Here is a 17,753-nt window from a genome sequence, read left to right as displayed (position 1 = left end):
TGGATTTCAATATTTCTTAGGCTTCTCTCCATCAAAAGAGCTATGTAAGAACAGAGGCCCTGGAGGCCCGCAAGCAGCATCCTCTATTAGATGAATTTAACTCAATTTCAGATCTTAGGTTTGAGTCAGTCTTTGGCCATCTCCCCTCATACAAGCTCTAAGAGGATTCAAGGGTTACACAGCAACAGCTGCCCCGGACTTTCCAATTTTAGATTATGGTTGTCACTAAATGGCATGTGCTAACGTTCTGCCAGAGATTTTCACTGTTGTATTTTGTGCTTTTGCTTTGCGGGAGGAGGAAGCTGCATAGTTCTGAGGAGCACTTGCTCCCACTTCTCTGGAAAGGACAGTTGAAACAATGTTTCCTTTCCCCAACAGCCTTTCTAGCCACCAGAGATACCTCAGGTGTCAGTCTTACAGTTTTGGAGGAAAATCTCCATCCCGAGCAAGACAAATTGGGAGTTTTTTGTGCATTGGCATACACATTGCAACCTAATCACAAACAAAGACTTGCCAAATATTTCTTCAGTCATCAAGAAATTAAACTGGGCTCCAGACCAGATATTTGGTTCTGGTTTCCAATCCAGAAAGAGCTTATTAAGGTTAGGCTGTGAGTAAATGCCCTTTACAAAATAAAAGTCCATTGATTTTTTAATTAAAGGTAACCCTAGCTGCTAAATCCTGAAACCTCATTGACCTGATATAAGAAAGTTTATTTCCTACTGATGTAAGTCCAATCAAGGGTAGGAAGTTCCAGTTAGGTGGGATCCAGGCTGATGCAAATTCTGTCATCTTCAGCTTTTGTTTTCTAAGCTGGCTGGTGGCTGAGTGTTGACATTGATCCAGCAGACAGGAGAAGAATATGGAGGATCATAGGGAAGATCACTGTAAGTGGCAGCTGTGGATAGAAGTCACATTGGCTGGAATTCAGTCACATGACCACACTGAACTGCAAGGGAGGCTGGGAATTGTAGTGCAAATGTGTGCCTAGGAAGAGAGGAAAACAGGCAAGGTGAACAGCTGGCCGGTTTCTGCCACAGAACCATGGTCAGAGCAGAGTGAAGGAGGTGCTGAGGTAGAGTCTGGCTGCTTCCTGTAACAGGGAGGGGCCAAGGCACTCCTTTCCCTTCAACGTTATTCCTCTCATTTGAGGCCTCACCCCCCCGAACCTGGCCTTTGCCACATGGTGGGTAAATCTCTTTTGGCTTCTCTACTTGGAACTCAATTTCCTGTTTCACTGAGAAGATTGAGAAGATTGATGGCCCTTCAGAAACCTGCAGATGGTGATTTGATATCAGCTTGGCAGGCACTTGGAACACAGCCTTGCTAATGTCAATCCATGGGTGCTCAGCTCCCATTTTGAACCTCTCAGAGTTTTTTTAAATTGCCCTAAGAATCACATGTGGCTGAATGAGCCAGGAGCCTTCCTGCAGCTTCTGTTTTATTCCTCCTGCAGGCGGTTGTGGAGTTGCCACAGTGCAGCAGGTCACCCCTTCCGACGGTAACAGCCACAGGCTCTGGCTGACAGCTCATGAGGCAGGATCAGGCACGTGGAAACAAAGACCAGAGAGCCTTGTTGAGAGCCAAGAGAGCTCACTGATTCAGTCTCTTATTTCAGAACTGGACAGGTATGTGTCTTTAAGAGGAGCATCTACGATAGTATGTTCATTCAAACAATGTAATCATTACATATGTTTTTCTATAATGCACTTGCAGGATTCTTGAAGACAGATAAGCCAGTTGCTCTGTTCCCAGCAGCAGGGTGCACCATGGTTTTGAATATAATATTATTAGTAAAACTGCATATGTTCTGGCATTCCTTCTCCGTTTCGCTATTCTCACACAAGATACATGCACTTTTTTGTGTGGAAGGGTGAGGAATTTGAGGAACAATTCAAGAGCCGTTTTTTAATTACAAATTTGAAATAGTTCACTTAAAAAAAATCAAAGCCCAAAGTGCATTTTGTAGCTTAATCTTCATATTTAATTTGATTATAGCAGTGAACATTAGGCATGAAACAAGCTGCCCAAAAGGACTGTTGAATTATTTAATTACCTATGGGACTGAGGAGGTGATAGTCAGCATAAACAATTCCACAAGTGGGGTGCATTAGAAAGATCAGCTCTTTCTGTCTCCAAGCTTAGTAAATTGCATTATGTGACTATCCAAACAGCAATTGCTTGTTGAACAGACTATTAAATGCTTAAGTCTGTTTGCAATATTTTAGATTCCAGATGGTCATTTATCTAAAAGAAATGGCAAAAAAATACTAAGTGTTAATGTGTTTTAAAAGTATTTTCAGTTGAATGAATTTCCAATGAAGTCAATATTCAGAATTCAAGGATACTCTTTCCATATATACAATATTGAAAGAATTTCTAACAAACTAGAAAATTAAACAGAAATGCATTCAAGAGGTTTGATCATCTGTTATGTTCATTTCTGGCAATATGGTGATACATGAGGCAGGCTTCTTGCCCTGAATAATTTCAGAGTCTTCTCAGGGAAGACAAGTCTACAATAACATTTGTATCGGTGTGATGTTTGAAGTGTGAATGAAGCTCTATGGAAATAAAGATAAGGAAATAATTAGTTCTACCAGGAGGCGGGGAGACAGGGAATAGAAATGTCAAGGAAAAATACACACAAAATGCACCTTTTCAACTCGACTTTTATAAGAATATGCAGGAATTTGTGGGCATGTGAACCAGCAAAGAGGCAGGTGGGATAGGGGCAGCGGAAAGAAGTGTGTAGTCTGTAGCTCAAAAACAAAGTTGACTCTTTCCTGGGCTAGGAATCAGCTAAGCCACTAAGTTACTAGTAACAGGGAAAAAGTTGGTGAGAATGGTCAAGATAATATTCTTAAATGCAGAAAACAATTCTGCATTTGACATTGTCGGAGAGTGAAAATTTTCAATCAAGCGATTTTCCCCAGTACCTGAAGCTTTCTAATTTAACTGTCAAGGATTTATTTTAACTTTTTTAAACCTGAATAAGCAACTTGACACCTCTAGTTTATCTTAATAAATGTCAACTATTGTGCTATGTTAAAGTGTCTTCAGGGACTATTAAGGTCTATAGAACTATTTGCCTTGAAAATTAGAGGCCTTGTTTTGCTATGTTATTTTTAAATGTTGGCTTCTGTATTTTTCCCCCTCCATGACTTTTTCTGTATCCTTACCTTGCTGTAAATTTTCCTTGTTCCTGTCAGGATGCCTGCCTTTAATAGCCCTTTTCATCTAATTTGCTATCTTTGCTGAGGAATGGGAAATAAGAAAATCTGTCTCGCTTGAATTATGATCAAGAAGGAGTGGGTTTATGAATTGAGGTACTCTCCCAGGAGGTTTGAAATGTGGGCTTTGTGATATCTTATTTGTTCATTTGTAGATTCTTGGTGATGTTATATCTAACAAGGTTGATAAAAAGGTGACCTCTAAAAAAATTCAGTTGTGTTTTTTAACATCTTTATTGGAGTATAATTGCTTTACAATTGTGTGTTAGTTTCTGCTTTAAAACAAAGTGAATCAGCTATACATATACATATATCCCCATATCCCCTCCCTCTGTGTCTCCCTCCCACCCTCCCTATCCCACCCCTCTAGGTGGTCACAAAGCACCGAGCTGATCTCCCTGTGCTATGCGGCTGCTTTCCACTAGTTATCTATTTTACGTTTGGTAGTGTATGTATGTCCATGCCACTCTCTCACTTTGTCCCAGCTTACCCTTCCTCCTCCTTGCATGCTCAAGTCCATTCTCTACGTCTGCGTCTTTATTCCTGTCCTGCCCCTAGGTTCTTCAGAACCTTTTTGTTTTTTTTTTTAGATTCCATATGTATGTGTGAGGATATGGTATTTGTTTTTCTCTTTCTGACTTACTTCACTCTGTATGACAGACTCTAGGTCCATCCACCTCACTACAAATAACTCAATTTCGTTTCTTGTTATGGCTGAGTAATATTCCATTGTATATATGTGCCACATCTTCTTTATCCATTCATCTGTCGATGGACACTTACGTTGCTTCCATGTCCTGGCTATTGTAAATAGAGTTGCGAACATTGTGGTACATGACTCTTTTTGAATTATGGTTTTCTCAGGGTATATGCGCAGTAGTGGGATTGCTGGGTCGTATGATAGTTCTATTTTTAGTTTTTTAAGGAACCTCCATACTGTTCTCCATAGTGGCTGTATCAATTTACATTCCCATCAACAGTGCAAGAGGGTTCCCTTTTCTCCACACCCTATCCAGCATTTATTGTTTGTAGATTTTTTGATGATGTCCCTTCTGACTGGAGTGAGGTGATACCTCATTGTAGTTTTGATTTGCATTTCTCTAATGATTAGTGATGTTAAGCATCCTATCATGTGTTTGTTGGCAATCTGTATATCTTCTGTATATCTGTCCATTGGTCAAAGTGGGATGTTAAAACCCCCTACTATGATTGTGTTACTGTCAATTTCCCCTTTTATGGCTGTTAGCATTTGCCTTATGTAATGAGGTGCTCCTATGTTGGGTGCATAAATATTAACAATTATTATATCTACTTCTTGGGTTGATCCCTTGATCATTATGTAGTGTCCTTCTTTGTCTCTTGTAATAGTCTTTATTTTAAAGTCTATTTTGTCTGATATGAGAACTGCTACTCTAGCTTTCTTTTGATTTCCATTTGCATGCATATCTTTTTCCATCCTCTCACTTTCAGTCTGTATGTGTCCCTAGGTTGGAAGTGGGTCTCTTGTAGACAGCATATATGCGGGTCTTGTTTTTGTATCCATTCAGCCAGTCTGTGTCTTTTGGATGGAGCATTTAATCCATTTACGTTTAAAGTAGTTATCGATATGTTTGTTCCTATGACCATTTTCTTAATTGTTTTGGGTTTGTTATTGTAGGTGTTTTCCTTCTCTTGTGTTTCCTGCCTAGAGAAGTTCCTTTAGCATTTGTTGTAAAGCTGGTTTGGTGGTGCTGAATTCTCTTAGCTTTTGCTTGTTTGTAAAGGTTTTAATTTCTCTGGTGAATCTGAATGAGATCCTTGCTGGGTAGAGTAATCTTGATTCTAGGTTTTTCCCTTTCATCATTTTAAATATGTCCTGCCACTCCCTTCTGGCTTGCAGAGTTTCTGCTGAAAGATCAGATGTTAACCTTATGGGGATTCCCTTGTATGTTTTTTGTTGTTTTTCCCTTGCTGATTTAATATTTTTTCTTTGTATTTAATTTTTGATAGTTTGTTTAGTATGTGTCTTGGCGTGTTTCTCCTTGGATTTATCCTGTATGGGACTCTCTGTGCTTCCTGGACTTGATTGACTATTTCCTTTCCCATATTAGGGAAGCTTTCAACTATAATCTCTTTAAACATTTCTCAGTCCCTTTCTTTTCCTCTTCTTCTTCTGGGACCTCTATAATTCAAATGTTGGTGCATTTAATGTTGTCCCAGAGGTCTCTGAGACTGTCCTCAATTCTTTTCATTCTTTTTTCTTTATTCTGCTCTGCGGTAGTTATTTCCACTATTTTATCTTCCAGGTCACTTATCTGTTCTTCTGCGTCAGTTATTCTGCTATTGATTCCTTCTAGAGAAGTTTTAATTTCATTTATTGTGTTATTCATCATTGTTTGTTTGCTCTTTAGTTCTTCTAGGTCCTTGTTAAACATTTCATGTATTTTCTCCATTCTATTTCCAAGATTTTGGATTATCTTTACTATCATTACTCTGAATTCTTTTTGAGGTAGACTGCCTATTTCCTCTTCCTTTGTTTGGTCTGGTGGGTTTTTACCTTGCTCGTTCATGTGCTGTGTGTTTCTCTGTCTTCTCATTTTGCTTAAGTTACTGTGTTTGGGATTTCCTTTTCATAGGCTGCAGGTTCATAGTTCCCATTGTTTTTGGTGTCTGCTCCCAGTGCTAAGGTTGGTTCAGTGGGTTGTGTAGGCTTCCTGGTGGAGGGGACTGGGGCCTGTGTTCTGGTGGATGAGGCTGGATCTTGTCTTTCTTGTGAGCAGGACCAAATCTGGTGGTGTGTTTTGGGGTGTCTGTGACCTTATTATGATTTTAGGCAGCCTCTCTGCTAATGGGTGGATTTGTGTTCCTGTGTTGCTAGTTGTTTGGCATGGGGTGTCCAGCACTGTAGCTTGCTGGTTGTTGAGTGGAGGTGGGTCTTAGCGTTGAGATGGAGATCTCTGGGAGAGCTTTTGCCGTTTGATATTATGTGGAGCCGGGAGGTCTCTGATGGACCAATGTCCTGAACTCAGCTCTCCCACCTCAGAGGCACAGGCCTGACACCGGCCAGAGTACCAAGACCCTGTCAGCCACACAGCTCAGAAGAAAAGGGAGAAAAAAAGAAAGAAAGAAAGAAAGAAAAATAAAATAAAATAAAGTTATTAAAATAAAAAAATTTAAAAATTATTAAAATTTTAAAAAAAGAAAGAAAGAAGAGAGCAACCAAACCAAATAACAAATCCACCAATGATATCAAGTGCTAAAAACTATACTAAAAAAAAAAACAACAAAAACCGGACAGACAGAACCCTAAGACAAATGGTAAAAGCAAAGCTATAGAGACAAAATCACACAAAGATGCATACACATACACACTCACAAAAAGAGGAAAAGGAAAAAATATATATATATCTATGTAAGAAAAAAGGAAGAGAGCAACCAAATCAATAAACAAATCTACCAATGATAATAAACTCTAAATTCTAAACTAAGATAAACATAAAACCAGAAACAAATTAGATGCAGAAAGCAAACCCCAAGTGTACAGTTGCTCCCAAAGTCCACCGCCTCAGTTTTGGGATGATTTGTTGTCTATTCAGGTATTCCACAGATGCAGGGTTCATCTAGTTGATTGTGGAGATTTAATCCGCTGCTCCTGAGGCTGCTGGGAGAAATTTCCCTTTCTCTTCTTTGTTCGCACAGCTCCTGGGGTTCAGCTTTGGGTTTGGCCCCACCTCTGTGTGTAGGTCACTTGAGGGCGTCTGTTCTTCACTGAGACAGGAGGGGGTTAAAGGAGCAGCTGATTCGGGGGCTCTGGCTCACTCAGGCCGGCGGGAGGGCGGGGTACAGATGCGGGGCGAGCCTGCAGCGGCAGAGGCCAGCATGACATTGCACCAGCCTGAGGCACGCCATGCATTCTCCTGGGGAAGTTGTCCCTGCATCACGGGACCCTGGCAGTGGCAGGCTGCACAGGCTCCCGGGAGGGGCGGTGTGTATAGTGACCTGTGCTTGCACACAGGCTTCTTGGTGGCGGCAGCAGCAGCCTTAGCGTCTCATGCCCGTCTCTGGGGTCCGCGCTGATAGCCGCGGCTTGCGCCTGTCTCTGGAGCTCCTTTAAGCGGTGCTCTTAATCCCCTCTCCTCGCACACCAGGAAACAAAGAGGCAAGAAAAAGTTTCTTGCCTCTTCGGCAGGTCCACACTTTTCCTGGACTCCCTCCCGGCTAGCTGTGGCTCACTAGCCCCCTTCAGGCTGTGTTCACGCCGCCAACCCCAGTCCTCTCCCTGGGATCCGACCTCCGAAGCCCGAGCCTCAGCTCCCAGACCCCACCCGCCCCGGCGGGTGAGCAGACAAGCCTCTCGGGCTGGTGAGTGCTGGTCGGCACCGATCCTCTGTGCGGGAATCTCTCCGCTTTGCCCTCTGCACCCCTGTGGCTGCGCTCTCCTCCGTGGCTCCGAAGCTCCCCACCTCTGCCACCCGCAGTCTCCGCCCGCGAAGGGGCTTCCTAGTGTGTGGAAACCTTACCTCCTTCACAGCTCCCTCCCACTGGTGCAGGTCCCGTCCCTGTTCTTTTGTCTCTGTTTTTTCTTTTTTCTTTTGCCCTACCCAGGTACGTGGGGAGTTTCTTGCCTTTTGGGAGGTCTGAGGTCTTCTGCCAGCGTTCAGTAGGTGTTCTGTAGGAGCCGTTCCACATGTAGATGTATTTCTGATGTATTTGTGGGGAGGAAGGTGATCTCCGCGTCTTACTCCTCCACCATCTTGAAGGTCTCCTCAGTTGTGATTTTATTTGAATTAACATTGGAATCTTTGGGAAAATGCCAAAAGCTGTAAGTACCTCCAGTTGAAGTTTATCTTGGAATAACCCTTAGAGACTTTAGAAAAGCAAACCATGTAGATGCAATTTTTCAAAATGTTGATGGGACACTTGTGCTCTTAATTGTGTAAATTTCCCCAGCTGAAAAGAACATTCTATCATAAATAAAGTAAGCCAAGTGAAGCTTTTCATTTGTCTTCCACGGCAGAAGCACAGGGCGGGTTTTTCAGCAGATTATTTTTTTTTTTTTTTTTTTTTTTTGTTAAAAGCACTTTTCTTTTTTTTTTTTTTATAGCTACTTTATTTATTTATTTTATTTTATTTTTGGCTGTGTTGGGTCTTCGGTTCATGCGAGGGCTTTCTCTAGTTGAGGCAAGTGGGGGCCACTCTTCATCGCAGTGCAGGGACCGCTCTTCATCGCGGTGCGCGGGCCTTTCACTATCGTGGCCCCTCCCGTCGCGGGGCACAGGCTCCAGACGCGCAGGCTCAGTAGTTGTGGCTCACGGGCCCAGCCGCTCCGCGGCATGTGGGATCCTCCCAGACCAGGGCTCGAACCCGTGTCCCCTGCATTAGCAGGCAGATTCTCAACCACTGTGCCACCAGGGAAGCCCTCAGCAGATTATTTTTCAACAGGATTCCTTGGCACTTTAGTCAGTGATGAAACATTTACAATTATGAGACAGTGAAATGACATTTCAAGAGGCAAGGTAGTACATGTGGGGCTTCAAAATACATAAACCAATTTAGCGTAGTTAACTCTGAGGAGGTAATATTGTTTTCCCCATTTTTCTGAGGAAGAAACAGAAAACTCAGAGAGCACTCACATCACACAGTAGTACATTGTTGGGCAAGGCTTTAAACTCCTGTCCATCTGACTTCTAAAGCTCCTGGAAACTTGTACTTTATTCCAGTCCTTACAATAACTGACTTTTAATGTTGCCAATTTACCTGGATGTTTCTTTCCTCATTGGTAAAACAAGAGAATTGAACCAGCTGATTTCTAAGATTTCTTACAGTTTCAGTAGAATCATAGATTTTTTAGATTAATCTTAAGTGCCTGGAAGAAGATGATGAAGAGGTAGATTGGTTCCGACGGAATGACCCCAACGAGACCTCTCAGCAATGTGTCGTGTCACAGCACTGAAACTGTACATTTTTAGGCCTTGGTTTGTAGCTGAGGTTTACCTATAGGCCTCCCAGCCTTGTCTTGGACAAGTTCTAGACCCTGAAAGAACAACGTGCAGAAGACGATGGATGAGCCCGTTGGCAGAGCAGGAGCAGTAACCGCAGAGGTGAGGGATTCTTTGCCGCTTTCAAATCTGCTTTCTGAGTAGACGCTTAAGGAGGGATGGAGGGATTTCTCACCAGATGAGGAACAGATCAGCTTTATCCAGATAATCTTTCACTTCTCTTTAGGAAGGAGAAAGTGAAGAGGGAAGAGACCTGTAGACCCGCATTTAAAGCCACCCCGTCCATTTTGCAGTCATGTAACCCATAGCACTGAAATCTCCTGAAAATTGTGGCTTGCTCAGTCTGTCCACATCGGCTGCATATAGCCAGGCCCACCGTTCACTGCAACACAAGGGCATCATCCACACAGGCTGCAGTGTCGATGGGCAGTCCCTGGAGTTGTGCAATGCAGCAGGTGCTATAACAATAACCACCGTTCATTCTGTGCTAGCTATTCAGATACCATATTCCCTTTAATCTTTGCAACAACCTGTGTTGTAATATGGTGAGGTGTATTTTCCAGAGGAAGAAATGGCACTCAGAAAGTGCCCATGGTCAATCCACTACTGTGCTAGAGGGGTAGGAATCGAACCCAAGTCTTCCTGCTTTCACAGTCCATGCTCTTTCTACCATACTCCACCCCAAATCCATGGAAATTCTCCAAGCCAGGCCAAAGCAGACTGGGATAAGGGGGGAACGTGCTCTTAGCATTTTGGAAGCATTGCTTCAGTGATGATTCAACAGCATGTGACCACAATACTATCCTGACCTCAAACCTTCTGTGGCTCAACATTACTTAAAAAGAGAGTGCGAAGCCCATATAATAGGACTAAGGCCTCACCTCCCACCTTGCTTCCTCCTCACCTACCTCTTCTCCAAGGCACTGTGTGTCCCCAATGGCCATCTTTCAAGGCATTTCTGGCCACAGAGTGTACTTTTGCACATTGCGGTCCCATTGGCCACTTCCTTTGCATTAGCCTTAGAACAAAGGCCACGTTTTGTCATCTTTTGGGACACTTGCAGAAAGAGCAAGAGAGTCACACCCAAAGTAGTGAAGGGAGACTTGCTGCAAATGCCAAAATTCAAAGATGCTTTCTGGTTGTAGATGTGGGTCAGTGTGGGATAAATGCAGGTGCAGTGAAATACCAAGGGTCAGCCCTGCTCACAAGCCCTTTAGTCAAGGAAGAGCCGCTTAGACCTGGTGGCCCTTAAGTATGCTTCTGTTTTTCCTAAGACAAGGCTACAATGTATATATCTATGTATATGTTAGCAATATGACAATTACACATTGGGGGGGGGTTGTTTTTATGTTGTTGTGCAATAGTGTATAATATACCAGCTGCAGGGATAAGGAGAAGAGATAAAGTGGGCTGAGACTGGGTGGAGGCGCTGTCTTTGGGAGCTGAGGCTGCCTTAACAGGGGCTGTCCATTACTCCCATGCTGTAACCCCATGCACTGAATGTGTGTCCCCTCCCCAGTCCTGCTGGGACTGTCTTATTCTATTCCTAAATACATTTTGGCCTAAAAGGAGGTGAGAGGGATTGTCTAGAAAAGGTCCAATCAATGATAAACAGACTTTCAAGATTAGCCTTCTTGCTTGATTGCAAACCTCTGAAAGAACTCCCTCCGCCCCTCCAACCCCTTCCCTTTCCTGCTGCGGTCACTGATGCTGGGTTTCCGTGTCTCCTCACTGCTTGCCGGTATTGTAGCTCATAGTGCGCTGCTCTGTAGCCTTTACTGGTCTCCCTCCTCCCCTCTACTGTGAGCTTCTCACAGTAAAGGGCAAAGGTAATGTTTTCTTCATTGTGTGGCATTCATACACCCACACATCTTTAACTGTGCTCTCACCACATACAACTAGACCTGCAGGGAGCTCTGGCAAAGGTGAAGAGAAGATGGTAATGACAAGAAGAGAAACTCCTCTGATGGTTCCCAGCGGGATTGCAGGCAGACGTTTCAGTCAGGTGACTGCTTTCTGTTACAGCATCACCTGCAGAGCAAAAGGACGCAGTTCCCATAAGTAATCGGAATGGGAAGGCAGGCTCGGATCTGTGGTCTGGTGTCTCTTGTCTAAAGTCATTTGGACAGAACCAGCACTGCTTCACCCCAGCCATGGAAACACAGTCCCATTCCCCTGGCCTCACCAGCTCCTGCCTCGGTTTTCAACTGTAGTCCAAGACAATTTTTAGATGACTGTACCCTGTCCATAAATCTAGGATACGGTGTTTAATAAGTCACCTCTTTAGCCAACAAAAGTTTAAAATTAAGCTATAAATACGATTGGTATATTCCAAGAATAATAGCATCAATCTCATGGGCCTGGTATCTTAGAGAACTAGCTAATAATTCATTGAGTCAACACAGGAAGGGTCTTCATCTCTGCAGAATGTTTAGCCCAAGTAATTTTTAAGACTCACAGGACATCAGATCTAGAAGAATCTTAGAGATTACTTAAGTCTGAGCCCATAAAAAAACTAAGGGGACAGAGAGGTCAAGACCTGCCCAAGGTCACACAGTTATTTATGAATGCTGAGCAGGTGTGGATAAAGCCTGTTCACCATCCAGTGCTATGTGAGCTTCTATTTGTGACTTCTAAGTCCCAGGGCCTCTTGCACCCCATCAACAGAACATGGTCGGAAGCACCACTCTCATCAGATGGCCATGTCATTTTTCCCACACTCTGCTGACCCTGGGTTTGCATAATACTTAAAGGTTCTGAACAGTATGTAATAATTATCATCCCGAGACACAGAAAGACAGCAAGACAGACATTAACTGTCCCCCCTAGCTGCTCAGAGCCATTTCTTATATATACTTGTCATTTAAAATTGATTTGCATTTTGCATTGACAGCCAAAGGGACACACAGTTCCCCTATAAATATAGTTTCTACTCCCCATCTTCAAACTGGGACTTTTTATGACAGTTTTCAACTTTTAGAACTTAGTGAAAAGAAACTTCAGTTTCAGACAAATACTGGCTTTCTCATCCCTCTCTCCTCTCTTGGGCCTGGTTCCATATTCAGAGGGCAGAAAAAAACATTGAAGGGGGCTCATGTCTCATTATTCATGACTGCTTTTCTAGTTCACCTCTGTTTCTTCCTTGGCGGGAACTCCACTGGAGGAACCACTTCTGTGGCTGATTTAACCAGTGGCTAGTGTAAGTGATTGAACAATAGATACAACTTTACTTGGGAATTCGAGTTTCTCTTTAACTCCATCCTGCTGCCTGATTTCTCTTCTAGCTTTTCTGGCCTTCTCTTTGTAAGCTTTTATTTCTCTCTTGAGGCTCAGAGCTTTGGCTGCTGGGGTGAAAATGGAAACAGATTGACAAGGGGAAAGGTAGCTTTGGGGAATTTAAAATTCAAGCAAGTAAACCATTAATATCTTTGAAGTGTCGATTGTGCACAGAACACCATGCTGATTATTATGGAGGTCACAAGCTTTTGCCAGATACAGTCGTCCCTCCCCTAAAAGAGGAGTAAGTCTAGAGGGAGAGTTAGATGTGCACTTGCAGGAGGAAGTATCTAATACTCTGGGGCAATATATTATCATTCTGCATTTCCCAAGGTAGGTACAAGTACCACTGGTGGACAAGGAGGTGATTTTAGTGTGTACACAGATAGGGCATTAAATAAATTTGATTCCAATTGTAAAGGTGGTATGTTCCTGTTTCAATTTCCTCTCAATTCTTCTGATAACCTAAAAAAAGAGAGAGAGAAAAAAAAGGAAGTCTCAGATCTGTGCTAAAATACCTTAAATACCTCTCTAACTCCTTTTAATCTTCTCAATAAAAACCGAAAAGATAGGACTTTTGGACACCAATAATCTCCACCTACAGTTTAATACTATTCTTCAGTTTAAATTTTATTTATTTTTTACAGTTTGTACTCTATTTTATTACAAGTGATAAAGTTTTTCTTTTTATGATGCTTGTAATATAATGTTTCCTTACTGAATGTCTTAGTAAGGGTTGCTATAACAAATTACTATAGAGTATGTGGTTTAAGCAACAAACACTTACTTTTCATAGTTCTGGAGGTTAGTAAGTCCAAGATCAGGGTGTCAGCATGGTCAGGTTCTGCTGAGAGCCCTCTTCCTGTTTTACAGACAACTGTATTTTGCTGTGTCCTCATATGGCAGAAGGAGAGTGAGTTAGCTCTCTGGCCTCTTCTTGTAAGGGCACTAATCCCATTCATGAGGGCTCCACTCTCATGACTTAATCACCTCTCAAAGACCTCATTTTCAAATACCATCACAATGGAGATTAATTTCAACACATGAATTTTTGGAGGGACACAAACATTCAGTTCATAACATTTAGGTTAAAAAAAGCAAACTAATTCCAAACAGTAAATAAATAATGGTACAGTTGTTACAAAAATATGGCAGAAACCACTGGGGATGTGCAAATGTTTGGGAACAGTTTAGAATTGTTAAGTGAATGCCTTAGAAGTGAATTGCAAGTCGAATTTCAGGGAATGATTGTATACTAGGGGCTGGGATCTTGGGGAAGAATTCCTAGAGGAGGTGAGCTTTAAGGGAACATTTGAAGGGACTGGCTAGAAGCCAAGGGAGCAAAGATATGGTGATCGGTGGGCTGGGAGCAGGAGGCCTGTTGAACTGGATGGACCATTCATGTCCAGGAGTCATGGTTGGAGGAGAGTCACAGCTGGAATCACAAGGTGGAAAGACTTTACATGAGGAGACTCTTTGCTTTTTTTAAAACTTTTTATTTTCAGATAATTATGGATTCACATGCAGTTGTAAGAAACAATACAGAGAGATCCCATATCCCCTTTACCCAGTTTCCCCCAACGATGACATCTTACATAACTACAGTTCAACATCACAATTAGGAAATTGACAATGATACAAGCCACTGACCTTATTCAGACTTCGCTCATTTTACATGCACTCGTGTGTGTGTGTGTGTGTGTGTGTGTGTGTGTATTTAGTTCTATGCAATTTTAGCATGTGTGTAAATTGGTGTGTCCACCACTGTAGTCAAGACACATAACAGTCCCAGCACAAGAAAGCCTTGTCTACCCTTTCATAGCCAGAGGCACCTTCCCCCCGCTTTCTTCTTCCCTCTCACCTGGCAACCACTAACTGGTTCCTCCATCTCTATAATTCTGTCAGTTCAAGAATGTGATATAATTGGAATCATACAGTGTGTAACCTTTGGCATTGGCTTTTTGTCATTCAGCATAAGATTTACCCACAATGTTGTTTGTATCAGTAGTTCATTCCTTTTTATTGCTGAGTAGTATTCATAACATGGATATACCATGGTTTACCATTCATCCTTTGTAGAAAATTTGGGTTGTTTCCAGTTTGGGGCTATTATGAATAAACCTTCTATGAACATTTGTGTACAGGTTTTTGTGTGAACATAAATTTCATTTTTCAAGAGTAAATTTCTGTTTCATATGGTAAGTTTGGTGTGTTTAGTTTTATAAGAAACTGCCATACTCTTTTTGGGAGTGGTGGTACAATTTTATATTCCTACCAGCAGTTTATGAGTGATCCAGGTTCTCTGAATCCTTGTCAGCATTTACTGTTACCATTTTATTTTAGCTATTTTGGTAGGTGTGTAGTGATATCTCGTGAATTTAGTTTGCATTTTCCCTGATGGTTAATAATTAAACATCTTTTCATGTGCTTATTTGCCACTCCTCCTCAGTGAAATGTCTGTTCATACCTTTTGTCCATTTGCTCATTGGATAGTTTATGCTGTTATTCTTGAGTTTGAGTTTTTGTTTCTTTATATGTTCTAGATATAAGTTCTTTGTCAGATATGTGATTTGCAAATACTTTCTCTCAGTCTGTAATTTGCTTTTTTCATTCACTTTACAGGATCGTTCACAGATCAAAACTTTTGAATGTTGATGTGATCCAATTTATAATTTTTTCCTTTTTTGGATTGTGCTTTTGGCATCAAGTCTAAGATTCTTCTCTTAGCCCTAGTTCCTGAAGGTTTTCTCCTAAGTTTTTACCTAGAAGTTTTCTAGTTTTACATTTTACATTTATGTCTGTGATCCATTTTGAGTTAATTTTTGTAAAAATGTGAGGTTTTAGTCAAGGGTTCATTAATTTTTTTTGTTTGTTTTTGCTTATAAATGTCCAGTTGCTCCAGCACCGTTTGTCAAAATGCCTATCCTATTGAATTGCTCTTGCATCTTTGTCAAAAATCAGTTGGGCATATTTGTGTGGGTCCTTTGCTTTTTACAGTCACCTTATTAATATTTCCTATCATTTGACTGTAACATCTGAAAAAGAAAAATGTTAGTGGGCCTTTCACCCAAATGAATCATGCCACTAGTATAATAAATTATTTGATTATGGAATATTTGATGATTTAGAGAGGTCTCATTACACACTCATGAATCATCCCCAAGGCCTTATGAGAAGAGAATATTTGGCCTATCTCCCACCAAAATATTTCCTTTTACCTAAATAGAAAGACATGGGGAAGGGTGCCCATAATTTTTTTTCCCCAGGGCCAATAAGGGGCTGCTTAAGTTCGACTTTGCAAACTTTACAGGGAGGAGAAATGCGATTGGCCTTGGTCAGGCTTCGTTTTGCACAGGCTTTGGCAGGGACTTATAACCAGCAGTTCTGCCAGGAGCTCAGGAGCCTGCTCGCATACAAAAACGATAAGGGACATCTAAGGAAAACAAGCTGCTCCCTTTTAGGGACACACCAAAGCTAGATAACCCAAGATAATCATAGCAAGATACAGCCAGTCTTAGAGCTAAGTACTGTGAAGTTAGCTTTGCTTCCTTGAGTTTTTGAAGCATGCATCTGTATAAACCTGCTTGTGCAGACATCCCCAGCCCCAAGCTGGGTCTGCCCAAATCCAGCGAATCGGCTCTGAAATGTAGACGGCATCTAGCAGTAACAAAGCCTCCGCCTCAGGCAGCCTGTTGGCCTGTTAGGCCCAGTGGAGCAGCGGAACGGAAATACCTGGAGAAGTTTTTACGTGTCCATGGAATTTCGTTGCAGGAAACCACCAGGGCAGAGACGGGCATGGCTTACAGGTACTTGCTGGTGGCAATGTTATCCAGCCAGGGCACTGCACTGAAGTCAAAGGTTGTTGTTACTAAAGAAAGAAGGATTGAAATAGCAAAAAAATACTATATAGCAAAAAGAAAAGAAAAGTGAACGCAGTGAGCCCTCTTCTTGGGCTGCCTTATTTTTTCAAGCTTTAATTTGTCTACTTTCTCTTCGCTTCAGAGATTACATAGTCAAATTCACCTGTGGAAGTTCCCAACCTTGTGCCATTATAAATGTCTTTGGCTTGATACTTAAGCAAACGTATGTGATTTAGCAGGTCATGATGAAGAATGGGTGCTCTATTCTTCTTAAGGGAATTTATAAATTAAGAATAGAATTTTTTTAATGCTGCCTGGTCTTCAAGGCTGTTATTTTCTTTTAAGCCTGAATCATGTGGTTGTGCTAATAGCTAATAAAGTAGTTCATGAGACTGAGCAGCTTCTTGAAATGACAGCACTTTTTATCAGTGTAGCCCAAGATAAATTACTGGTTGTTCTCTAAACTTCCAATACCATCATTTATTCTGTGAAAGATTAACAAAAGGGAGAAATTTTTTCCTAGTATGGGGTTGGATGTATAACCTTTAAAAATTGCTCTGGAATGGGAAGATCATTCTTTTTCTGAGCAATTATTGTTCAGACCTCTATAAGATATGCCTGTGCTTAGCTAAATCACCCAGCTGTACCCGCACAAGTACTTCCTTGACAAATGCCTAGAGTTTTAAATATCCAGGAAGCTGAACAAAAGCTGTTCAGAAGGACAAAGGTGCTGGAAACCGAAAACAAAAACAAAAACAAAAAACAAAACCCCACGCCCTTAGCATTTATAAAGAACAGTTGTCTTAGCTCAAGTCAAAACTTCCAGTTCACAGAATAAGATTGTTTTTGCATAGACAAGATGTCCCTAAATGATTTTATTTTTCTATAATCAAAAGGTCTATTTTAATGCAGTACCTACTGCTCTAGTTATCAGCTAATTTGATTAATAAAGCAATTTGCAATGAGATGGCTCATCTCTGGAGAGCAAAGTATTTCACACAGACTCTATGCAATAAAGGGCTCCTGCAGAAGAGGAATGAACTCTTCTAGGTTTATAGGGCATATAAACATAAGACAGCTCACCCCATCATGCTTTAGAAGTGGAGCCTAAGAAGAATCCAACAGCCTTTCCGAGAGAACCTATGGCTCCACACCCTGGGATGGAGGAGGAGATGATGTCATTCATTCCTCACCCACTTTTCCTGAATCTGTCTTTACTAGAAGGAGCTGCCTTCTCTCTGCCTCTCCATATTCTCTCACTCTATTCTCCATGCTTTCCTTGACCCTCAGTGGTAATAGTGGTGGAATATAGATCTGGTGAAGATGGACTGTTTCACTGTTTGAAAAACAAACTGTCTTTGCATCTTTGTCCCAGGATGGGTGGTATCACCATGAACACTTTTATA

General features: G+C 41.7%; 1 protein-coding gene across 2 annotated transcripts in view; it reads left to right on the top strand.

The window, feature by feature from the left end:
- Positions 1–1,559: 1,559 nt before the first annotated feature.
- Positions 1,560–17,753, top strand: part of KCNAB1 (potassium voltage-gated channel subfamily A regulatory beta subunit 1) — a 408,264-nt gene continuing 392,070 nt past the window's right edge. Inside the window, exon 1 of one of the 2 annotated variants that reach the window (XM_059920067.1) lies at positions 1,560–1,628. Coding sequence is in view for 1 of the 2 variants with exons in the window: in XM_059920065.1 (XP_059776048.1) it covers positions 16,052–16,293 (242 nt within the window). In the remaining variant the exon portion in view is untranslated. Of the gene's footprint in view, positions 1,629–15,962; positions 16,294–17,753 lie in introns of those variants that run through there. The other variant, XM_059920065.1, reaches the window with a different exon arrangement.

Source organism: Balaenoptera ricei, chromosome 4 (genome assembly GCF_028023285.1).
Source record: "Balaenoptera ricei isolate mBalRic1 chromosome 4, mBalRic1.hap2, whole genome shotgun sequence".
Classification (NCBI taxonomy): domain Eukaryota; kingdom Metazoa; phylum Chordata; class Mammalia; order Artiodactyla; family Balaenopteridae; genus Balaenoptera; species Balaenoptera ricei.
This window is presented reverse-complemented; position numbering and strand designations above follow the sequence as displayed.